Source organism: Caenorhabditis remanei, chromosome V, assembly GCF_010183535.1.
Source record: "Caenorhabditis remanei strain PX506 chromosome V, whole genome shotgun sequence".
Lineage (NCBI taxonomy): Eukaryota > Metazoa > Nematoda > Chromadorea > Rhabditida > Rhabditidae > Caenorhabditis > Caenorhabditis remanei.
The window spans coordinates 13,731,934-13,757,829 of record NC_071332.1 but is presented as its reverse complement, the minus strand read 5'-3'; the positions used below and the strand labels follow the sequence as shown (position 1 = coordinate 13,757,829).

The 25,896-nt window shown below is 36.6% G+C and overlaps 3 protein-coding genes across 3 annotated transcripts; 1 reads left to right on the top strand and 2 right to left on the bottom strand.

Moving 5' to 3' along the window:
• Window positions 1-341: 341 nt before the first annotated feature.
• Window positions 342-1,451, bottom strand: GCK72_019757 (uncharacterized protein; the record flags this gene model as incomplete). The annotated part of the gene is made up of 3 exons (XM_053733207.1): window positions 342-587; window positions 632-1,325; window positions 1,372-1,451. The coding sequence occupies 3 exons, from the start codon at window positions 1,449-1,451 to the stop codon at window positions 342-344; spliced, it is 1,020 nt and encodes a 339-aa protein (XP_053582120.1).
• A 1,185-nt stretch (window positions 1,452-2,636) lies between these two features.
• GCK72_019756 (uncharacterized protein) lies at window positions 2,637-3,824 on the bottom strand (the record flags this gene model as incomplete). The annotated part of the gene is made up of 3 exons (XM_003098549.2): window positions 2,637-2,891; window positions 2,943-3,627; window positions 3,739-3,824. 3 exons carry the CDS (start codon window positions 3,822-3,824, stop codon window positions 2,637-2,639), a joined length of 1,026 nt encoding a protein of 341 aa, XP_003098597.2.
• A 2,434-nt stretch (window positions 3,825-6,258) lies between these two features.
• GCK72_019755 (uncharacterized protein) lies at window positions 6,259-10,320 on the top strand (the record flags this gene model as incomplete). The annotated part of the gene is made up of 4 exons (XM_053733206.1): window positions 6,259-6,285; window positions 6,331-6,384; window positions 6,429-6,578; window positions 10,189-10,320. 4 exons carry the CDS (start codon window positions 6,259-6,261, stop codon window positions 10,318-10,320), a joined length of 363 nt encoding a protein of 120 aa, XP_053582119.1.
• Between the last annotated feature and the right edge of the window lie 15,576 nt (window positions 10,321-25,896).

Sequence of the window (25,896 nt, the reverse complement as noted above, 5' to 3'; positions counted from 1 at the left end):
TGGTAAAAGGTGCAGAATCCTAAACTTTCAAAGAAAGACAAATGAGACGCATTAGTTAATGAAGACAAAAAATAATGCCTCTGTTAAATGAAATATTGCAAAGAAAAAGAGACGACTAAAGGAAATTGATAAGAAAAGATAAGAATTAGATGTATGAGAATTAGTTGTACGTAACAAAAGAACAAACATGTGACACTATTTGTCCTCTAAGACATTGGTCGAAATGAAATGAATAAAATATGGTTTTATATAATACAAAAAGTTATATATGAACACACAAATAATATCAAATTTTAAATTTTTCAAAAATTACAAAATTCTTCTTGGACCTCTCAAGATGACTAACGACGAGTTGGCATAGTTTTTTGAATAGGAATTTTGCGAATGATAAAAGCATAACTCTTCTCTTTTGGAACCAGTGTGAATCTCAAAGTGTTTGGCGACACTCCAACTTCCCAAGTTTCTATTCTTGTGCCTAGAAAGTCTTGAGTAACAGTAGGCTGACCAAGTTGATTACAAATGCCTGATTTGTCCAAAAATTGGTATGTTACTTCCATGGATTTAAGTGAAGTCGATCCTTGGAATGCCTGAAAGTTTAAAATGAAACAGTCCACGATTGATATAAACTAACGTTTCTCAATTCAGTCAACTCATCTCCTGATAAACTTTTCCGAAAGACTGAACACGTCGTCAAATGAAAAAAATGTTTCAATTGAACTGAAACAATCAAACCGCTCATTTTCAAAGTTTTCAAATTTTTCCAATGATCGGTCCCCAAGATTTTATCGAACTCCATTGGAATACTGTCGACATATCTTGACGCTGACATTTCAAAATCTTCTAGTAGTTTCGGATCAAGATACCGGAGGATTGACATCACCTCTGTTTGGTTTACAGTGCCAATGATAACTCTTCTGACCGGAACTGGATGGTCCCACGACTGCAAGCTTTTTTCTAACTTTTCTCGGAATCCGGTGGCTATCAACTCCTGATCTCCAATATTGTCTAGACTGAACAATTTGAAACAAATGTTGAAAAATCCCACGCCGTTTTTCTGATTCTTCATGATCACTTTGAAATCATTCAAAGCAGTTTCAAGAAAATCAGAGTTATCCAGAATTTTTTCAGTAGTATTGTACGTTTTCTGACATATGACGCGGCATCCTTTCTCGTGTTTTTTGTATTTGACAACGATTGAATTAAACGGAAATCCCAGATGAACACTATCCAGATCAATGGAGAGAGTGGCCTGATCTATATACGATTCCGGTTTGTGCTCTTCAATAAAGTTTCGCAGATCTCGACAAACTTTTCGAAGAACTTGGCTGAAAATGTTCATTTCGTGTGGGATATTACAGGGAAGGTGCTTACACAGACTGAACTCCAACTTTTTTCAGAATGATATTCATAACGACGTCCGGCATTTTGAGTAGAGAAGGAGGAGAAGTCATTTCCGATTAGTTCGGGTACTTTTCTACTCAGATTTGAAAAATCTGAAATATTGGAGAAATTAAAATAGAATTATCACTTGAGAAGTTTTTTTCGGAACAGAAACATCTATTTCAAAGTAAAATCATCCACATGATGTGATTTTAAAATATTCGTCTTATTTCTCTGTCAGTGTCTCTGTTTGTATGAACGTGATGTGTACAGATGACGAATAAAGGTAAACAACAATCACATTTTGCACTGCGAGGAGAATCGATGTCAGTTGACATTTCCTCTGCAATAATTGATAAAGAATAGCAAACGGTCTCCAAGATTTTGGTTCAAGGTTTCTGCTCTATTTTTTCTCTTTCAAAGTTTGTGGATGATGACTTGTCTGGAAACGGTCCAACTGGTTTTAGATGCTTTCTATGGAACTGGAAAACATCAATTCGTGTGAGTGATTCTCTGTTCTCTTTTATCAAGTATGCATATTTTTCTAGAAATAATACGGTCACAACTGTATACATCGAAGTGCTTTCTACAGAAGTCCGTCTGAAATTTATCTGCAACATGGTGAATATCTCTGTCAATTATCTTCAAAAAAACCGAGGATGCCTGATTCAATGCTTTCAGCACGAAAAACTATTGGTGGATAGGATTTTTCTGGAAGTGGCGTTTCAAGATATGATAACTATTTTCAGGAAGCAAAGCCACGTGCTTTCCAGTCTTGAAATTCGATTTCAAGACAGTGATTCGTATGAATTTGTAGACAAAAGCTTGACTGTTTTGAATAACTATTTGAAGTCTGAAATTCAAGAACCAGTTAAAGTTGAAAGTTTTTTGATGGATGCGGACAGTCAAGATCAAGTGACTAAAGTGTTGTTACTTCTAAGCTCAGCCCATCTTCACAGAATCACTGTCCTCAATCGAACAACCGAAGAAAAAATTTTAGAAATTCATGAACTCTCAATGATGGAACAATGGAAACACGCAGAAGAAGTGAATATAAAGGGATTTATTTTGTCAGATTCTAGTAGAAGTTTTGAAAGTTTTGAGAAAATCAATATTTTGAAATAAAAAATGTTTATTGAGTACGTCAGTGATGATAGGAAAATAAATTGATAAGCACACCACGAATTTAGTTTCCATATAAAAATTCATTACCGCATAAAAATTTACATACCAGGAAACGCATTGGAAGTAGTGAATCAAAGTACAACCAAGTCATGTTTAGGAATTCCGAATTTATCAAAAGATCTTGGCTGAATATGAGCAAACTTAAAGCGATTTGTTTCCCAAATGACCAGCAGAGCATCTCGACCTCCCGGATATTTGTAGAACCATTTGTTCTTCATGCCCTCAGTCCTATGAGGCTGACCGAATAGACCGAAAAGTTGAGTTTCGTCAGTGAAATTTACGTAGGAAAAGCTGAACTCATTGAACCTCGTGGTCTGAAGTGCAGTCTGAAAAAGAAAATTGATATCTGTAAGTAGATAGAGTAAAATGATGCTCACCTGTCTCAGAGTCATAATATCTTCTGTTGTGACAGTCTCTATCATAAAATTGGCACTTGTTAAATGCGTGAAGTGTCTCATTTGATTAGGGACCACAAATCCAACAGCCTCAAATGCCTTTATTCTGCCCCATTGTGGCGAATTCAAGATTTCTTTAACATCAAGGGGTCGTCTCGGTTCACTGCTTTTATTTAGACGTTGGAACTCAATCTTATTAATGTGAATTGGATCAAAACGACTCAAGAGGGGAATTATTTGACCTTCATCAATAGAACCTTCCCAAGAAAAAGTCTTCAGTTTGAATGGAGAATCCCGTTCGGCCAATTGACCTGACAACGTTCCCACGAACTCGTCACATATTGTTGTGAGACAGCTCTCATTGCACATAAGACTGAACTCTTTCACTACAGAGAGTTGTTTTTTGAGTATCAATCCCAAATCATTTCCCAGTGTCGTTGCAATATTTTGACCAGTCACTTCTTTCCTCGTATTCCGATATTTCACAGAGCATCCATTTTCCCCATTTTTCAGATATTCGATTTCGAAAAGATCATTCGCAGTTTTGAGGTCAAGAGATATTTTTTCGGGATTTTGTAAGAACACTTCAATCTTCAGAATTCTTGAATCCAGTCTCGAGTGATCGACATAATACCGAAAGGTTGGTGACACTTTTCGCATAGTTTGTCTGGAATAGAAAAAACAGATGGAATGGCCGATGTGAGCTGCTGATAATAAGCTTTCACATCATCTTATAGTCTCACGAGACATTTCTTGACACAAAAACCAAAATACTTACACTGATTGAACATCCAGTTTGTTGAGAATTGATTTCAAGAAGAATTCTGGCATATTCATCAAGTTCGGATGAGGATTATCAGACATGGTTTCTGAAAAATAAAGTAAAATACAAATATAAGAATTGAACATTAAATAAAGAGTGGTTAGAAGGAATGAAGGAAGAAAACAATAAAATATGCCTATCAGAGCACTAACACATATAGAAGGTAGTAAAAATAACGAAGTGTGGTGCTACATAACTTGAGAAAAAAATCTTACTCGAAATGAAGATAAAGAAGTTTTCTATAAAGTGTTTTGATTAGAATTTTCAGTTCTGAAAGGAATTAAAAAAAAAGATTCAGTGAAAATAAGTTTATTTTGCTGAAAACGCCCAGAAAAGGTTAAAGCAAATAAGTAGGCTCAGGCGAATGAAAAATGAAAAGAGGGAACGGGGGGAAAACTAATAATTTTTTCCCATTGCCAACAGACAGAGTGGGAAAAGCCACCCGTTTTTCACAAACGTTTAGAGAACACTCACAGAAAATAGAGAACAAAGAGAAAAGCATTTGACTCGTTCAGAGTTGGGACGGAAATTGAGGAGAAGAGGAAGGACACCCTTTTCGTGTGTCATCTCATTTTATTGGAAAAGAAGACAGTGTGGGGAAATGAGAGAGATGATTGAACAAAGAGATGAGATGCTCAAAAAAAGAGATGAAGGGACCTCGAAGACAGAATAAATGAAGGCTTAAAAGAGGAAAAATTATGAATGGAAAGAACACGAATATGAAAAAGAATAATATGCAAGGCTTGAAAAAGATAAGTGAAGAAGTGAAGAATATATTTTTGCTTTCCTTTGATGCTCATATGAGATAAACGGAGAAAACAAAAGAAAAAAAAAAGAAATTTTTCAAATGAAAGGTAGAAATTTTGTATGTTAGGTAACCTGGAAATTTCTCAACGTTATTTTCGAAAGTTTTCGGAATTTCTTTGAATATTTTCAGTGTCACTTTCTTTTAGCCATATGCCGAGTCAATTCTGGAGATAAATGTGATAAACGTCAATAATCGAAAGTTATTTTCAGTTTGTTAGATTAGCTGTCATTTGCTATCTTTCATCTACACATCTACTAATTTAATTGTCATATTTAATGAGGAACCATAAAAAAGCTGTATAGTTTGATGAACAATGCCTATGGAAACCATTTTTCTTGGAATTGTTTGACCATCGAACGTTCAAGTTGATGATTAGCAGCAGCAGCTTGAATACATTTCAAATTCTAACTATGTTTTGGTTATTTATAGAATAATTTAAATTACAGATGCTAAAACGTTAGTTTTTCACCTGAGTACAAAGTTTTATGGTTATTTGTGAAGTCATTTTTTTTATATCGAATGAACCAGATTCTGAAGTTTTTCAAACTTTAATTGTCAAAGTTGTGAATACAACATTTTGAATTTAAGTGAGCTCGTAAAAGAAGTAGGGTCTCTAAAGGAATCCCTCATCTATTTTTTCATTTTGAAAGCAGGTGAACTCCATCGATTTTTTATCAACCTGAGTCTTTCTGATACGAGAGACTTTATTTTCAGTATTTCGTCCTCACTGACATGGAAACATCAACTATTAAAACAGAAGAATTATCAGCAGAACAGTATTTTCTCTTCCTTGTATATTTTCTCATCGTTATTATCTTGAGCTTTCTTTTCTATATTTTTCCTTTTTTTGTGAGTGTCTACAAGTCGAATCGGCAAACAGATGACAAAGTATGTTACCTACTTGCTTTATACCCGGAACAAGTTTTTTTTTCCCTTCGATAGCGAACGTATCTATTATCTTTTTTGCTACTTGAATTGATGATATCCGAACTGAGTGGTTTTTTTTTATGAGATCGAACAGTTTCTTTCAGAACCCCTTATCTCCAATCATCAAATGGGCTTTCAAGTTTTTGTATCTGTTTTATTTTCTCTGTCTAATGTTGGTCATTTTTTGTTCGTTAGCTCTTAAATATTTGAATAACACAGAAAGGTAACTGGAATTGATAGAAGTTGACAAAAAAGTTTTTTTATTATTTAAAAGGGTTGACACGAATAACTTGAAGAATATTGTATTCATATTGTTCTTCGTCTCACTCAGTGTTCTTGGGTATTCGATTATTGTGGGCATCCATGTTTATCAATTTATGATTTCTCTTTTTGCAATACAAAGAGTCCTACAATCAATTCTACCAAGATCCATTCAACTTGATGGAGAAACAATTCACAAGATGATGAGATTATTTTTTGTTTTAGAATTCTTACTACCTTTGCCGTTATATCTTAATTTTCAAGACTCTTTCAAGCAAAAAATATTGCATATTGTATTTGTAAGTCACAAAAGTTCAGATTTCGCATGAATTAATGTTTTCAAGAAAGCCTATGTAGCTCTCAGCTTCTTTCTACTCTGTTCAGTTCTTCTTTCAATTCCAATTCTCGTTAGAAACTGGAATATTTCGAAAGGCTCTCAGCTTGTTATCAACCCTCTCCAACAATGTTTTCAATATCAAATGGTGGCTGTTGCTGTCCTTAAATCAGTCAGTTTTCCCATTGGGGTCAAATCTTCATTCAAACTGTTTCAGTGTCACTTCTGGGCGGCAATACTTTTTTGGAACCGACCATTTCTTGTGCCAAATGTGAGTGAATCCAAAGTTACAAACCAAAGCAGAACTGTTTTCAGTACGTTATCGCAACAACTGTTCTCGATTTTCTGTCAACACCACTGTTCATTCAACTATCGTATCTGATATGTTACAAAAAGAAATTTCGCAATTTAAAAGATAATGTATCTTTCGGAATGATTCTTCAAGGAGTGATCAGAACACCGAAGGTTCAATCGGAAGATTTCAGTAACAGCAGCCATTTGAATAAATTATAATGCACCTTTCATGCTACTTGTTAAAAGGGATACAGGAAGTCTCGGATAATTTGAATATTTCCAGTCTACCATCGCAGGTGATATATTTCAATTATCGTGCCGGTCAGCGCAGTTTTCTTGCAGTTTTCTTACATCAGTCGTTTGATGAAATATCTTTTTTTCTTCCTGTTTCTCGTTCTGTTACCGCATGGAAAGATTCATTGATTATAGTCTGATGCAAAGATCCATTGTGTTTATTTCTTTGATATTGTCACTGTTGATTTTTGTTTTCCTAATTTACATTTTTCCTTTATTCCTACATTTACACCATAATAATCGTTATGATGATTGGAAGGTAAGTACGAGATATCGAAACGTTCCCAATGGAATAGAATTACACAAAAGTTGGAATAAACAACTAGAAAAAATAACTGTGTATCATTAAATTTTATGTTTTAAATTTTATTCATTTTGCATTAAATTTCAGTATGATTCTTTTGGTAACAGGTTTCAGAACCCTTTGTATCCAATTGTCAATAACAGCTATAAATTTGTGTGCTCATCCTATTTATTTATTACAATCACACTTCTGCTTCAATTCACAGGCGATTTTGATAAACTTTCAATAAAAGAGTAAGTTTTCATTATTGTCAATGTAAAAAATAATTACTTTAGAGACTATGGTTTAGCAATTTTTGGTTCATGTGTTGTTTTGGCATCAATGCTTATTTTATACACCCATCTCTATCAGTTCATACTTGCTCTATTAGCATTTCAAAGATTTCTATTACACTTTTTCCCTTGTCCAAAGAATTTTTTGTTGGCTGAGAGAAGCGCTTATAAAATTCTGAAATGGATGTATCCCATGAAATGTTGTGTATTGTGTTTAACATACATCTGGATTTTAAACCAAGAAAAGTACAACTGGTTCGAAGTCTACTGTGTATGTTTCAGTCGACGAAATGTTTCAAACCAAACAGTCTAAACTGCCACACATGAATCTCAGAAAAAAATTGACAGTATATTTTCAGAAGTATCAACTCATTTTGAGTATTATTTCACTAACATGTTGTTTTTTATATGGTCTAATTTATGTAAGGACTTTCTTATTTCTAAAATCGAAGTCAGCACATGCTCACAACCAGCTGCATAAATGTGTTTCTTATCAATTTATCGGAGTTGTTATCTTTAAAATAGTAAGTTTAAATTAAAAAACGCTTAATCAGTGTTTGTTCAGTGCCACGTTGTGATGTTCTGGATTACTCGAAGCCAACCAATTTTTTTGAAACATGTGAGCAATCAGACAAGTTTGCTTTCGATCTTTTTATTTTTCAGTATCTCCCGATTAGCTGTGTATTTGACGTCATCTCCACCCTTCTTCTCATTCAAATGTCTTACCTATTGTGCTACCAACAAACAATGCAGGAATTGAAAACGTATATGTCACTGATACAGTTATTTCTCAGAATAATAATGCGTAGAAGAGTACAGTCTGTTGCGCCTAATGGAAATGATTCTTTTACCAGATACTGATAAATTGTATTTCTCTTTTGTTTATAAGTTTAATGTAAATTCAAAAAATTGTTTAATCTTTAACACAGGTGAAACTATTACTATTACCTCACGTGCAGGATCTCTCTACTCATTGTTAATACTTGTAAGCCTTCCACCTATCTCAATTTGTTTTATATTCAAAAAATCGCAGAAACGATGTTAGTAGAATGTAAGGAAAACTTTACACCCACCGTCCCAAGAACAATTTTACACCCAAAGGGTGACGTCACCAGGTAAACCTGTAATTTTCTGAAAAAAGGCCTATCTGTGCTGCTGTATACCGTATTCTGTTTACCTATAATTGGTTTGTGTTAACAGTGATGCGACAAAAGAAAAGTGTCTATCTATTTTATGTTGTCTTGGGAAAGAGCGTGCAACAAAGGGGTCGCTGAGGTTAGAGAAAAACGTGACATATCAAACGAAAGAGAAGTCGTCTGGGAAAGAACAGGTGGGTCCTCTAATCCGACCGTTCAAGGTTCCAAGTTTTCCCAAATTTGAGAAGGTCCGAAGTTTTGAGGGGGTATCTGGTTTTTTCGAGATATCTGATTTCCGTTATCACTGATATTACAGGTTTGAGTTTCAAGTTTATACTCAGAGACTAGAGAAATTTGTTCAAGAGATAAAAGTTTCAAAAAAAGAATCAGGTGGTGAATACCGGAAGACCTGTAATAGAAGAGCCCTTTTAATTGAGACGCTCCCTGACTAGCGCTTTGAATGATTGTGGCGCACCAACTGCTCTGAATTGAGGATTTCAGTGTGATTTGATCAGAGAAAATGTTATGGTACAAAACTGAAGACTTGAGAGGTGAAAGATGAAGTTTTGCCGGTATACATGGTGATTTTACACTCTTTCAAACACGTTTCCCCTTTTTCCCTATTTTATCTCTCCTGACCTCTGTGAATAATTAGAACAAACAAACAACAGATGACGTAAGGTCTATTGTCTAGGTCAAATGTTCTTCACAAATACCACCTGTCATGTTATCTTCTTGAGAAATCCGATCGTATACAGTGCATGCCCCGCACCGGCACATATGAGGTTGGATGGATGGAATACAATCAGTTGTCCCTTTCACTCCTTCACCGAGCAGTCCTGTCTTTTTGAGCTCTCTTTGTTTCTAATTGCATTCGATCTAACTGCGCGTTTGATTGACATTATCAGCCCCTTTGGCTCTCTCCATGCCCTTTTTCAACTTTTAATTTCAAGGTTAAAACTGATAGCAACCGCCAGATACATCCAGCAGAAGGCACATTGCAACCGACTAACCACATGATCGATACCGAAGCGAAGGATGCATCACGTATCGATACAAAGAAGTGAGGAATGTGAATAACCGAAAATATTGAACACGTGTAAGTTCTCATCAACATTTTCAAAAAAGCAATAAGAGATCCGTCTATCATTAGAAAGCCCGTAGTATATTTTAATGAATATTTAATTATTTTTGAGATTTGGTCCAAAGGGAGTTTCCTTTCAAAATGATTTTTACCATACTTTTATCAGATTTTATCAAAACGGCGAAAATTTTTCATATCAGTAGAGAACCCGTATTCTTCTATTTGATCTGAAATTCTAGCCACAATCCAACTTTCAATACAATTCAAGCAATTATCAAATCACCCAAACAATTAATATTCTCAGCTCATTATTTAGTTACTGCCATAGTGTTTCGAAAAGTTACTCTAACAATGCCCTCCAATATTGATTCTTACTTGATAGTTTGAGTAAATAGCAGATGTTATCTCTCTAGGTATATTGTCAGGGATATTTTCTTCACATATTACCATCTGCCTTCTTATCTCCTTGGGAAATCTGACCCAATGCAGGAATTAGACTCCGCCTCTTGCGCTCAACTGCTAGTAGACCAGTACTAAGTCATTCTCCCCTCATTCCGGCCTACAACAAGGTCTCCGAGGTTTTACGAGGTTTCCTTTTTTGTTCAATTTCTTATAGTTTGGCACAACATATTATTTATGTATATCTTTTTTATTTTATACCATTTACGTTGAATTCAACTATTCATTTCAGCACCGCGTGCAAGCTGAGATGAACATGGCCTGCACATCGACAACTGGAGAACATGGGAATGGAAATGGCGAATCGATGATTGCCCTGACGAGGAGAGTTGCTTATCACACAAAAGAACGCGGAAATTGGTAAGTTATTGAAATCAACAAAATTATAATGGAAACTCCCAAAAACGGGATAATTTATTTTCTATTGACTTCCCCCACCATTCTTATCTGTGTCGGTTCCGGTTAGACTGATCGAGCATGGCGCTGTAATAGTCTATACTTATCCGGGCTGAAGGATACTTCAGTAGACGCGGGTTTGAATCCTCCCGATCTAGGAATCAGCAAAATTATAATTGAAACTCCCAAAAACGGGATAATTTCTTTCGATCTTGAAATCAACAAAATTATAATTGAAACTCCCAAAAACGGGATAATTTATTTTCTATTGACTTCCCCCACCATTCTTATCTGTGTCGGTTCCGGTTAGACTGATCGAGCATGGCGCTGTAATAGTCTATACTTATCCGGGCTGAGGTTTTCTTCAGTAGACGCGGGTTTGAATCCTCCCGATCTAGGAATCAACAAAATTAAAATTGAAACTCCCAAAAACGGGATAATTTATTTTCTATTGACTTCCCCCACCATTCTTATCTGTGTCGGTTCCGGTTAGACTGATCGAGCATGGCGCTGTAATAGTCTATACTTATCCGGGCTGAGGTTTTCTTCAGTAGACGCGGGTTTGAATCCTCCCGATCTAGGAATCAACAAAATTAAAATTGAAACTCCCAAAAACGGGATAATTTATTTTCTATTGACTTCCCCCACCATTCTTATCTGTGTCGGTTCCGGTTAGACTGATCGAGCATGGCGCTGTAATAGTCTATACTTATCCGGGCTGAAGGATACTTCAGTAGACGCGGGTTTGAATCCTCCCGATCTAGGAATCAGCAAAATTATAATTGAAACTCCCAAAAACGGGATAATTTCTTTCGATCTTGAAATCAACAAAATTATAATTGAAACTCCCAAAAACGGGATAATTTATTTTCTATTGACTTCCCCCACCATTCTTATCTGTGTCGGTTCCGGTTAGACTGATCGAGCATGGCGCTGTAATAGTCTATACTTATCCGGGCTGAGGTTTTCTTCAGTAGACGCGGGTTTGAATCCTCCCGATCTAGGAATCAACAAAATTAAAATTGAAACTCCCAAAAACGGGATAATTTATTTTCTATTGACTTCCCCCACCATTCTTATCTGTGTCGGTTCCGGTTAGACTGATCGAGCATGGCGCTGTAATAGTCTATACTTATCCGGGCTGAGGTTTTCTTCAGTAGACGCGGGTTTGAATCCTCCCGATCTAGGAATCAACAAAATTAAAATTGAAACTTTTTGTGCCCATAAAGGAAGGGTTTTCCCTTTAGGAGCACAAGTCAGGCAGGGTAGACATGAAGAGTGTTAGATAACGGAGAGGGAGTGAAGGCAACGAAGAGACGACGGAGATAGTGAGGAGAGACGGTGACGAGAGGACTAAGAGAGTTTGTGACTAGAAGAAAGATATAGAAATGACTATGTTTATAGTGATATTAGGCCTAAGTGTATGAAGATGTGAGAGACCTGAAAGGAGAGAGAAAACGAAGAATTGGTGGTAATTATAAAGATTTATTATTGTGGTTAAAGTGAGAACGCTTGGTGATTCGCGTTGTGAATGTTATTTATTATCATATTAGAAAACATATTAAAATTAGGGAAAAACGTGAGAGACGTGACAGCGGTCCGTCGTCATTCCAACCGATTCGAACTTGCCTCCGCCGACGGCAGGCCATCTCCACGGCAAGTGAGTCGCGACGCAGAGAAATGTCCAGCAGAGCGCGGATGCAGCAGGACAGTGAAGAGGAAAACAGAAGGAGGCGATTCCAGGGAAAAGGACGACGGGGAAGCTGAAAAGGGGGGTTAGAAGGGTGGAGCTTTGCTCCTTTTAACTGTTTGGGTGTTTAGGTATTATTATGTATCGTATACGACTTGTGAAATCAAGGGATTTCACAACACTCCCCCGGGCGGGGGGCTCCGACTAATGGAATTAGTCGGAGGAACCTAGTCCGTGTGTGTTCAGACCATCCATATTGCGTTGCTTTGCACGCAGATTTTCTGGACACCTTCCTGTTAGTTCTTCATCTGCTAACATTTCACCGAGGAATAGATCTGCTTTTTCGAACACGTATTCAGGTGTGATCGTTCTATTTTCTCTTTTCACTGCGCATCGTTGTCGTACTGGATACGGCATTTTTGCCAGCAGAGCTAGAGTGTGGTGATATGTGAAGAACTCTGGGTCGGCTTCGTTGATGCGATCGTAAAGTTGTCTTGCTACACAGAGGTGGTGGGTGAAGTTCGCTGAACTATCGGATGGTACTCTCACGCTTTCGAGTTCTCTTGCGAGGCTCGTGACGCTCACCTGGTCCATGTAGAATTTGTCTAGGCTCTGGAACGTAGCTCGGATTGCTTTTGTGGCATCCGTCACGAGTGAACGATGCACCGCGGCTTGTCCAGTAACCTTTTCGAGCAGAATGTCTCTGGCAATATCGAGATCAGTGTCTCCTAGCGTTACTATTTTGTTGAATAGTGTTCGGAATTTGGGGTAATATGACTTGTCTCCAGAGAATGGTGTGCAGCGTCGGAAATGGTCGAGCAGTTGCAAACTCTGTGCGCTGCTCATGTATCTTGGAGCTCTGTTTCGTTCTTCTTGAACGGATTCTTCATCGGAATCTTTTCTTTGTCTTTGGTTTTCGTTCGGTTTGTAATGGGACGGTTTCTTCTTCGGTTCTGGTAGGAAGCTCTCGTGCATTGACTGAGCTCTTTCCGGTTTCGGAGTTGACGTCGCGGTTGGAGCGTGATTTTCCGCTGAGTTGGAGTTCTTGAGTAGACTCAGCTCCATTTCTTTCTCCCGTAGTTGCCTTTCGGCCTCTTCATTTTTTAACTGACGCAGAGGACAGTTGTGATAGGTGTGAAGGAGCGATGTGCACTCCATGCACCTGTTTGTGTTCACACAGTATCTTCTGAGTGTGTCCTTATCCACCGTGCAGGTGGAGAGATGATGTCTTCCTTCACACAGTTCACACGTGGTCGGTCTCTGTTGTCTTATTGCCGCCTCGATGTTTTTGTTCACTTCTGAGTCTAATTGTTGGTTGGACTCACTCGAGAAGCGTGGATAGTTTTGCGGAAATTGTTGTTGATTTGAGTAGTATTCAGTGTTATGATTTCTTGAACGTGTTGGATTGTTGTCTGGGTTCTGAGTCTTACGAGCGTCTTGAGAGTTTACTCTGTATGTTGAGTGATCAGGTTGTCTGGAATGTTCGGTGTTGTTGTGCTGTCTTTGCGCGTGGTGTTGTAGATGGTTACTATAGTTTGTGGTGTTATCGAAAAGTGGCTGTACGTTTGGATTTCGGAAATTTGCATTGAAGTAATTGTCCGATATTTTTTCGGATGTTCTGGTGTTTCCTTGGTTATGGGAGTTTCCTCCCGTAGTCATAAGAATTGGTGTTTCTGGTATCTGGTTTGGCTGAGGGTGGGCCGAGTTATTCTCCTCATGGGTGGTTGTTTCAGGAAGTGGTGTATGGTTTGGGTGATGTGGTGGGCTGGTGATATGGTGAGTTGGTGGGCTGGTGGATGGTGTGGGTGATACAGAGCTAAGAGGTGGTGATAACTCTTGCTCCTCTTCTTGGAGATTGGACTCCTCGAAGGAGCGTTCCATTTCCTCCAAAATTTCTTCTGGAGAAACTGGAACGCTTACATTTAACTCATAAGACACAGTGTAAGCCGTTAGAATTGTAAGCAGATCTGCTATGATTGCTTTCTTTTCATTCAGGATCGGAGCATAACTAGATACCAGTGCGAGTCCTAATGACTCGACTTCTTCTGGGTCGGATCCTGACTCGAATGCTTTAGACTTAGCGTCAGATACCTTGTTCCCTAAGAGAACAGGAAGCTCACCGACTTGTTGCAGCATCCGTTGCAGGGACTCTGCGATCCGAGGCGCATGGACGCGATCCACATCATGTTGTTGACCGCCTTCCGAAGCTTCTTGGTCGCGGATGACTTTTTGGTCTCGCTGCCACAGTCTTGCTCCATCGATGACCTTGTCGATTTGTTTGTCGAAGGAAGTAACGTAGCTCTGGATCGTTCCGATCCTTTGTCTCGTGGTGCGAGGAGGAGGAGCGGGGGGACCTGGAGCCATGTTGGAGAGAGAGCACGAAAAACTGTTGAGATTCTGGAAACATATAGATTAGAGGGGAGAGAGGTCTTTACGACCGAACGAGAAGAGGGAGAAAGGGAGAGAGAGAAAACGAAACACAGCGGTGTAGAAACATAGAGGTTTTGCATCACAGAGTAGCAGTCGTCAGGTATCAATAGTTCGTATCTCGAGTTACGGTGGATTGTGTCAAGATTTATCCCTTCTGCGCAGAAGGGCTAATGAGAGAGAGTTGCCTAAGGTTTCGTGGTGTCGACTTCACAAACCCTTGTCTCTCTGCATAGTGTGTCTTGTTGGTGTTATCCTTTAACTATTGGTAGCTGATCCTACTTTTAACCGGGGGGCGTCCATGGGCGGGAGAGGCCCAACTATAAAAATTAGACATCCTTTGCAGGAGCGGTCTAGTGTAACATAAGAAAAAAGACGTGTTGACTAAGTGTTCAACTTGTTTGGTTTATTTTAAACCGTGGGCTTGTGCCTACATGAAAAAGAAAAACAGGGGGTTAACATGAAAAAAGAGGGAAGAAAAAATTGTGGGGAAACTGATAAAAGATTACTATAGGAAGAGGAAGGGGTGGAAGTGACTTGCTTTGTCACGGTGACTTCATCGTCCGGTTGGAATCGGTGGACGAATCGGTTGATCTGTAAAACAGATTTGTTAATTACGGAAGCGACGTGTTTCAGTCGTTTTTTTATTTCGTGCTGGGTGATTTGTCAGCGATTATATTATGTTTGGTGAATTCTGCTGTGTTCTTTATCAGCAATTTATGTTCGGGTTTGGGGTGAAAGTGGACTTGAAGAGGTTTATGGCGGTTAAGAGGAACTAAGAGAATAGAGAAAAATAAAGAGGAAAAATGGAGAAGAGAACTAGGGAGATAGTAGAGAGAAAGAGAGGTAATTGGGTTCGGAATATTGTTAACTCGGGCTGGTTGATGATTATTATTACTCGATTATTGTTGTAATCGACGGATCTGGCTAATATGTCACTGAAGTATTGAGATAGTGTTCTAATAACTTGCTATTGAGTACTGATATTAAGATAATCGCTCGTTGTTACGGCGTTTTTGTGAGAAAGATAAATAATTCGGAATTTTTCTTAGCTTTTTGATCTTTTTCATATTGATTTTTTGAGAATTTTGAAATAATACTTACATTGGGCTTATTCTCCTTTTGTTCCGACGTTGTTGTAGCCATCTTCGCTGGCGAAGACTCGGAAGGCATCTTTTCAGTTGGATGTGGAGAGAGAGAGAGAGAGAGAGATTGGGATGAGAATAGAAAAAAGGTTGTTCGAAAAAACTTATGAGATTTTCGAGAGAAAAAAAAATGCGATTAAACCGCTGATAGAGTGAAAGGTTCTTTTTGAATTTCGAAATTATTGTTCATTCTCATGTTTAATTTTTATCTTTGTGTGGGGAGAGAGATAGGGATTAGAGTCGTAAACAAGTTGATTGAAGGAACTCGACGAGATTTTCGAGAAAAAAGGGTTTTTAGAAAGAATTATGCGATTAAACTGATGAGAGAATGTAATATTTCCGAAATTTTTTCGAATTTCGAAATTATTGCTCATTTTTATATATTGAAAACTACTGTAGAGCGTGCGCCTTTGAATGTTGTTGCGTCTGTTATACACTTATGCGTTGTTCATACACTTGTGCTTTAAGGAGCGTCTTGTGCGTCCAAGGAGCGTGCGCGCTACGCACTACTATCACACGATGATTATCGATTAATTGAAGGGGATATTTGAAGATGATACGTGTAAAGATGAATGGGAAATAGCGGGTTAGACTCCATTTTCAGAACGATTTTTAGAAATTCAGAGTTTTATGTCCAATAACGACGGATATAAGCAGAAATGAATGGTTTTCGGAGTCTATTTTGACAGCGCACTTGTGATGGATGTGATATTATGAAGGGATTCGAGTTTTCGGACTAGATTGAAACTGTTTACTGTGTCTGTCTTGCTGATCGTTCTGAATGGTTTTTGATGCTTACTTCGAAAGAGGAATAACGTCTTCCGGTTTTGATTTGGTTCAGAAGGAATGAGAATCATACGGATGTTATTAGCACGATGAAATTTGAATATTTATGCATATTTTTCTGATTTTTAGTGATTTGTAACGCTAATTTTAACGAAATTCTGGCGTATTTGATTGCTTTTGCTATCGATTTTGCTCGAATTGCTCTATAATTTAAGTTTCTCATGAATAAGTTTGAAATTTGGATATGCGACTGAGATTTCGTTATTTTTTGGAGTGAACCGCTCATTTTTATTCGAAATTTGTGATTTTCTGGTTGAAACGGTGGTATTTCTGCTCGAGATGTTTTTGCTTTTGCTAGGAATAGTTGAATTCGCACTGTTGTGGCGAAAAGAATGTGATCGGAGTGCTTTTCCGATTAAAGACAGAGAAAATATCGATTTTTGCAGTGATGCAATTTTTTGATTTGGGTGAAAGATTTACGTCAGTGATGACGGTTCAGTGGTGGGTTCAGGTTCAGTGGTATGCTCGAGTTCGTAAAAAAGGGAGATGCACCATTTTGTGCCCATAAAGGAAGGGTTTTCCCTTTAGGAGCACAAGTCAGGCAGGGTAGACATGAAGAGTGTTAGATAACGGAGAGGGAGTGAAGGCAACGAAGAGACGACGGAGATAGTGAGGAGAGACGGTGACGAGAGGACTAAGAGAGTTTGTGACTAGAAGAAAGATATAGAAATGACTATGTTTATAGTGATATTAGGCCTAAGTGTATGAAGATGTGAGAGACCTGAAAGGAGAGAGAAAACGAAGAATTGGTGGTAATTATAAAGATTTATTATTGTGGTTAAAGTGAGAACGCTTGGTGATTCGCGTTGTGAATGTTATTTATTATCATATTAGAAAACATATTAAAATTAGGGAAAAACGTGAGAGACGTGACAGCGGTCCGTCGTCATTCCAACCGATTCGAACTTGCCTCCGCCGACGGCAGGCCATCTCCACGGCAAGTGAGTCGCGACGCAGAGAAATGTCCAGCAGAGCGCGGATGCAGCAGGACAGTGAAGAGGAAAACAGAAGGAGGCGATTCCAGGGAAAAGGACGACGGGGAAGCTGAAAAGGGGGGTTAGAAGGGTGGAGCTTTGCTCCTTTTAACTGTTTGGGTGTTTAGGTATTATTATGTATCGTATACGACTTGTGAAATCAAGGGATTTCACAACAAAACTCCCAAAAACGGGATAATTTCTTTCGATCTTGAAATCGACAAAATTATAATTGAAACTCCCAAAAACGGGATAATCTCTTTTCTATTGACTTCCCCTACAATTCTAAACGATACTATTCCCAAAATGTTTTTAATAGGTAGATGTACGGTAGTTTCAATTAACAGGTGTACGGTATACAAGTGTTCTGTAAAATCATAGGTAATCATACATGTAACTAGTTGTACAGGTGTACGGTAGGGGGTACGGTATCAGATCGGTTGTATTCAGAGAATGTTTTAATTGTAGGTAAACAGGTATACGGTATAAAACTGCACAGATAAGGTAAATACGTACCTGGGAATTATGAAAAAAAAGGTATGATGAATTACAGGTAGGCCTTGCAGGCCTTTTTTTCAGAAAGTTAGAGGTACACAGGTTTTCCGGGTGATGTCACCCTATGGGTGTAAAATTGTTCTTGAGACGGTGGGTGTAAAGTTTTCCTTACATTCTACTGATGTTTCACCATTCAACGAATAACATAGCTGAATTGGTTCTGTATGCAATAGTCTCAATAATTGTTTTATATCTTATTCTTGTTTTCCCGATCTTTGTCAACACTTTTCGAAAACGCCGTGACCAAGATCGGAAGGTAGACATCTAGCATTCAGACCCTCAGAAATCTACAACACTGGCTATTTTCAGAATCCAGTGTACCCATGCATAAGTCAGTTTTTCAAGTTTGTATGCATTTCGTATTTTATCATCATTGTGGGTTTACTAATACATTGGAAGTTTGATTTGAATAGCATGAAAGAATCTGAAAAGTAAGTCATCAGTTATGTGAGGTCAAAGAAACAATAAAGACATTTAGTTTGTTCTCCAAGTGTTGTTATCTGATTTTTTACTATCTTCTTTATGCGATGATTTTTTATACTCATGCTTATCAATTCACTCTATCTTTATTGGCTTGTCAGGCTTCATCGCGTTCACTATTTCGGAATTTAATCAGTTTCGTTTTGGAAGAAAAAGTTATACACAGAGCTATGTTACTTATTTATCCTTTAGCATGTATTTTTATCTTCTATACTTATGTGAAGAGTTTACAAACACCTGCCAACTACCTGTTATGTGGAATTTATGCCGTAAGTTTGCATGTCGTTTCGTCTAGGTTTATACAAATGCACAACATTTATTTAACTTTGTTCTAAAAATGTTTGACAGAGGTATTACTTTATTTTAAATCTGATTCTGCTGATATCCACTTCATTACGAATTTATGTTTTGATAAGGGAACACAAATATCCAATTGAAGCAAACCTTTCGCTATGCAAAAATCACCTACGACAAAGTGTTACTTATCAATTATTAGCAGCGGCTTTCTTTAAGCTAGTGAGTCGGGATACAAGATCGGGAAACAACTAAACTTTTCAGTGTCACTTCTGGATATACTTGATGGTAAAACACGACTTGCCCCTACTGTTGAGTGTAAGAGTTAACTGATAAATTAATTTTGTAAGTGTCTTTTCCAGTATGAAAATGCAACAATGGGGTTCGACCTTCTGTCAACCCTTGTTTTCATTCAAATGTTCTATTTATTGGTAAAGTTTCGAAGTATTCGAGAGGACATATCTCGACAGAGGAAAATCCAACCAGGAGGGCTTGATGCCTGAGATTTCAATAAGTGGTGATACTCCTATAAGTAGAAATGATCATGTTCATTCACAGGTCGAAATGGGAATTCGATGCACAACCGTTTACAACTTTATTATTTTTCTGTCTCCCTCTTTATTTGCTCTGCAGACACTAACAAGTGATTCATTAAGCTGAAAGTCTAAATGTTTCCAATAACCAACATCATTCTTATATATAAAAGACAAGTGGTGTTTGTCTGTTTGTCTGAGGCACTGTCCGCAACGTTTTTGGAAAGAGAAGAGAAACTGAGCCAGCGGGCAAAACCGAACTGGCGTGCTTTGGACAGCGACAGCCGCTTTAGACCACTCGGCCATGCGGGCACATTCGAAAGTCAATGACGACGTGAATGAAGAGAGACCAGCCGGCTCAACCGCCGAAGGCGGGGGAGACAGGCTGGTTAGTTTTATAATTATTTGACTTTTTGTTTAACAAAGTTTATCAACTCATTACCTAGTACAGCTGAATTCGTTTAAGCAGATGTTTCTCTCACAACAATTTAATATAAATGAGAAGGAAATCTTGTCAATTTCCTTTTCAGTGTTTTGTCATGTTCGACCGTACTCAACAAGCACTTCAAAGGGTTTCAATTTTAAACTACTTCACAGAATTTCTAGCAATGTTGATACTAATAATTTTGAGCTGTTTGGTTATTCTTTTTGTTAGCATTTTTCCAGTTTTTTTTAAAGTTTATCGAGCGAATAAAGAAAGAGAGAAAGAGGTAAGATAAAATTGTTGAAATGACTTTTTAAAACAATGAAATTCTTTCCAGACCGCAGTTTTTCCGATTGTCAATCACTTTTACAATTTTATAAAAATGTATTACCTGGCGGCTTTCGTATTATTGTTATTAGCGGTTCTCTTATTATTGACGGGAAACAAAAACACAGTGTAGGTTTTAAATTTTATTACTGTAGCCAAAAACGAACGTGAAACTCAAAAATTCTTGAATTTTTTGGTAACAAAATTTTTACAATAATTGCAGTTTTGATTTCAGTTTTTTGAGTCAAATGATATTATATTGGAAACTAGCGGCGATCTCATTATTCTCAATTTTTGTACATGTTAATCACATTATTATATTTTTATTATCTCTACAGAGGTTTATTCTTCTCTTTTTTCCCTCATCAGAATCTTACGTGAGACTTTTTGAAAAGAGGACCAGTGCAGTCATTTTCGCTCTCTATTTCATACTGTCACTACTGAATTTGTCATTTCTCGTTTGGACAATGTCTTCTGCTGGTAAAGATTTCCTAAAAGTTAAAGTTTATGTGGTAAAATACTTTCTTACTGTCAATAATTCCTCTAATTATTGTTTCAGGTCTATTTCGTTTTTGTGAATTGCATATTGCTCTCATCAGCTGCTTTATACATTCCAATTGTATTGAGCATCTGAAAGTATTCACAATTATCTTCGTCCGTTCAGAATCAGCCCCAAAAATATATTTTGTATCAGACATTTTTTTTTGGCAATGTTTAAAGCAGTAAGTGAAATTTTTTTCTGTAAAAAAACAACAACTTGCACTCAGCCACATGTTTGGGCAGCGTTGTACGTTCATTTCAAATCTACGGATCTGCAATTGGTTTGTTTTGCGTTCATTATTTGATTAAACATTGACTTTTTTCAGTGGATTATTCTTTGCGGCATTTTTGATGCGATCTCGACCCCAGTGTTAATTCAAGCTTCATATTTATGCTGTAATCAACGAAACGTGAAAAGTCTATCGAAAGCATTTTCTATTTTTAACATCAGGTCTCTGAGAATCAGTCCAGTTATCTTAAAAAGCGATAATACCACTTTTGCTAACACGGAGACAAAATTTTAACACGTTTGAAGATAAAAATGTTATGTTCAACGTTATTGTGAATCGGAATATTTAGTTTTAGTTATTGAGTTGGAAAATAGTTGTCGACATTCTTTGGCTTTTTCCTCTTCTTGCTTCCAATCTTTTCCCTGTGTGTATCTGATTCGCCTTTTCAGCCATGGTTTGAACAGATTTCTCACACTATCAGAAAAAAAAACACAAAGAAACTGGTGTAGATTGAGCAACAATTCAACATTTGATCTGTCTTTAAACCTTTCTTGATGTTTGGAATTTCAAATAAAGGCTAATCAACCACATTTCAGAAAGCAGCTGGATAAATTTTAATTGGTTTAGTTTTTCAATTAGTTTTTGTTCAACCATAAATTAATAAACCATAACATTAGATATTTGTATTTTAATTTAATGAAAGAGTCTTTTGAAAATGGCCAATTCGTTCACTTCTAATTTATTATTCATTTTCTTGGTGTTACTGTTCGGCAGTATCGGTACGCTTCTGGTTATTATATTTCCATTTTATGTGAGAGTTTCCTTGGCTAACCGGGAAAAAGATAAGAATGCTGTGGTCTATCCAATAATCAAACATTTTTTCAACGCAATATGTTTCTTCTATTTATCGGTTGTACTCTGTCTCACATTTTTTGCTATGAATGCACTGATGGGGATGTATGCTATTCTCAAAAAGTTACTCAGGCAAATATCAAAATTTCAGATTTGATAACAAAGATTTCGAAATTCTCCTACTCTTTCCTTGGGCCATTTTTGTGCACGCTCATCATTTAATTTTGTTTTTCCTATCGCTCCAGAAGTTTCTCATTTACTTCTTTCCGGAAACTGAGAATTTCCTGATAACAACGGGAAAATCTACTGATTTAATCGCATTCTCACTATACCTAATACTCACAACGACTCATTTAATATTCTTTCTTTGGATTATGTTTCAAAGTGGGGACGATTATCCTAATGTAGAGATTTATACGGTCTGTTAACTACTCATCATGAAACTTTATATTCCAAATTTCAGGGTTACTACATTTTTATAAACTCTGCTCTCTTTTCATCAGTTTTATTATACATTCCTATTGTGATCAGCATTGGAAAACATGCACATTTGTATTCATTCGTACGAAATAAGCCACATAAATTTATTGTATATCAAACATTATTGATAGCGTTTTTCAAATCTGTAGGCTCCAAAAAATTATCTTGGGAAACAACCATTTTGTTTTCAGCCATCACTTTGGTCCAGCTGGTATGCATACACCGAATCATATTCTATCATAATGGTAAACTAGTAGAAACTGAGTATCGAAAAACCTATTCACTGTTTTGCAGTGTCTCATAATGTGCATCGTGTTCGATTTGATATCTACGCCTGTATTGATACAAGTTTCTTACTTGTTCTGCAACAAGCGGAATGTTAATACTTTATCCAAGCAACTGCCTGCTATGAAATATATCAAACTTGTGTTTTACACAAAGACCTCTAGAGTTAATCCCATGACTATTCAAACAGATTTTCAAACTTTTGGGCAATAAATGGCAGCTGCTTTGATTTTTGATGATCGTAAATCTGCAATTTTTTACTGATTGAAAATAGGTGGAATACGAATCTGACTTCTAATGTAAAAAGAGATGACCACTGGAGTTTTAATTAAAAAATTTTATTCTGAACTGTTTATTTACTAGTTAGAGCATTTAATTAGTGATCTTCAATTATTTGCTCATTAAGGTTGATTTAAAGTTTGAGATTGTATCTTTCCTGCGACCGAAAATAAACTAGGACAATCTGATGAAAGCTTTAACTATTGCAATTAAAACGTTAATTTTGTTAATTTATTTTTTTGAGACGTCCAGTAACTTTTGCCAATGAATTGAGGTTTCAATTATGACGTCGGGACTGCATTCCTAATCCCGACAGGTTGCACTCGAGAGAGTCTTGAAAAACGGCAGCACGAAAATTTTCGAAACTTCGGCATTGTCCGCCATAATAAAACCACGTTCTGTCTGTTTCCCAATAAATACGATATTTGAACTAATGGCGGTGTGGAGATTAAATCCATGAAATAACAGTATATTAATATCCGGACAGGCAGGTTTGAGAAGATCCAAACTCTTGAATTGAATGTTAACAAAAAGATGAAACCAATTTGAGTCTGAAATAACATTTCCTGGAACTAAGATGAACTTTGGCTCTACTCCAGTTTAAGGTGCATTATAACAAATAGAGTACTGCTGAAATAATAGCGGACACAAAATATTCTCATATTGTCAGGAAATGTAAGTCCCATTTAGAGTCACCCATTTATTAAAAAAACCAACAAACTGGAATTGAGCCTGAACTTTCAGTACATACGGATTTGAATATGAAAATGAGAAGTGCCTGATAGAGAATAAACTTATGTGGCTTGTTTTCAACAGATGACGACAAACGTTCGAGTTTATAAACACTTATCGTAATGGAAATGTAGAAGAAGGCTGATATAAAGAGTAGTACGTTGAGAAAGAAATAGAAACACTGTAAGATATTGAATATTCAAATACCGGATTTCGTATAAGAAGCTTTTTTTCTTGTATAACTTACCAAATGTACTCTGACCAATGTGTCATTATTGTCACCTACTACAAGCGAATATAGTTCGCACAAAAATAAGTATATGTGAGTTATGAAAAACACCCAATAAACATATTTCGCTATTTGATTTGTTGCCTTCTTAGTCGTTTTTACAAACTTGTGAAATCTCGGAAAAAAGTACATCAAAAATCGCTGAGCAGCTAGAAAAAATATGATGAAGTTATGAGCTTGCACAAAAATAATTAGCACTGTGAAAGCTACGGTAATCACCAAAGAAATTATCAGTGATGGAAGTCTGTAAAAACTTATTTTCTTGATTTTTATTCAGTTTGCGGAAATAGTTTACCGTATCACATCAGAACCTTCCATAGAAACGAAGAAGAATCCTGCAGATACCAGGAAAGTTAATAACAAAATGTAAAACAAACATGTCCCTTTATATAAATGGTTCATTATTGGCCATACTGCTAGCTGTAATATGATATCATAAAAATAACTGGAGCATAGTTCCTTACTTTCTCATCTTCCTTTCTATTGGACCGTTGAACAATCATGTAAAATGGTAATGAAAATAAAGAAAACAGTGACAAAATTGTTGGCGAGACAACGGCTAACAGTCCTAGAGGGTTAAAGTCCAACGAGGATATCACGATTGATATGTTCATTTTGGGAAATTATGTTCGATAGAATATTGAAGTTGCTCGCGCGAAGTTTATCAGTTTGAAATAAAAATCAGCTGCCGAAATTTAATTTGAAACATGCTGAACAGTGGATTTTGTTACTTGTGAATGTCTTTATTACACAATAATATTCAAACTGTAACAGTTATGCTTGTGGATCCCACATAAATATTGGTTGAAATAACTTGGCAATTCCTCATGGAGATGCACTTAATGATCCTTCGTTCACTCTCACAAATGGATCCACTCTTGATCTTCGAATTAGTTTTAACATCATCAAATGGATTAATTCTAGTATATTTATACTTTTCCGCAACGTTAATACATTCTGTTTGTTGCTGAATAAATAGGATATTTGAATCAGCAAAGGATTAGATATTATATCCAGTATCAGAAAGTAACCAATGAACTGTAATGAGTAGTCGTCAAGTTGAAAAGTTTTACCCTCTCTCACTCACATAACTGGTAGGCCACTGAAGTGTAAAAAATAAAAAGATAATCCATACATGAGACTGAAAACATTCTTTATATACCTCCATATAAAACGACTTACTGATTTGAACACAATTATGAACAATGTTTGATATAGAATGTATTTGTGTGGCATGTTTGCAACTGAGCTGGATATTCGAGTTAGTTTACGAACGCTAATCATGATGGGGATGTAAAGAGCAGCGGATGCAAAAAGAAACAAGTTATGAAGTGCGTAGAATATCTGAAAGCTGAAGAATGAATACGAAGAATGACATGTATTTCACCAAAAAGAGAATCTCTGGCCAGTCGTTGTAATATTTGTACCACAGTTGATGTCCGTACCATGCTAAAAGGATGATGTTAATTGCGAAAAAGCAATTGTAGACCATGTATATAACTATTGTTATTTCTTTTCCAGATGCTTTTGCAATTCGTTCAAATTGAGGATAATAGAAAATAATAAAACGCTGTATCGCTAATAGAGAGATTATGAAACTATGTGCTTGTATAAAGATTACCAAGAAAAAGGACCCGACAAAAAAGAAACAAATAACAATTATTCCAGGTAAACTGTTCAAGGTATTCAAGGTATAGTCGTTTTCTGCTTTGGAGCCATTATATTGAATGTAGATATAAGTCACACAAAAAGTCGTGAGAGCGTAAAATAAGCAAGTGGCATTAAAGAAATGCTTAATTACTGTATAGACAATGATCTGAAAATGAATACTGTCTATTAATTATTGTTGTTTCTCTACCTTCCGATCATTTCCTCTATTTTTTATGCTAACCACTATATATAACGGGAAAACGAATATAAGAAGAATTAAAGAAATAAAAACTGCAAAAAATAGATAAATTACAGCAATTGCATGTGGAACTGTTACTTGCGGTTCGATAATTTTGTTATTCATACTAGGAAAAACTTGAGTTGTTTTAATAAGTAAATTTATTGAAAAATATAATATGGCGGAGTAAGCTTTTATAATCAAACGTAATCTGAATATCTGGAAACGGGTTTTCTTTCGAGACATTAATGTATTTCTTAATTAGAATAGCAGG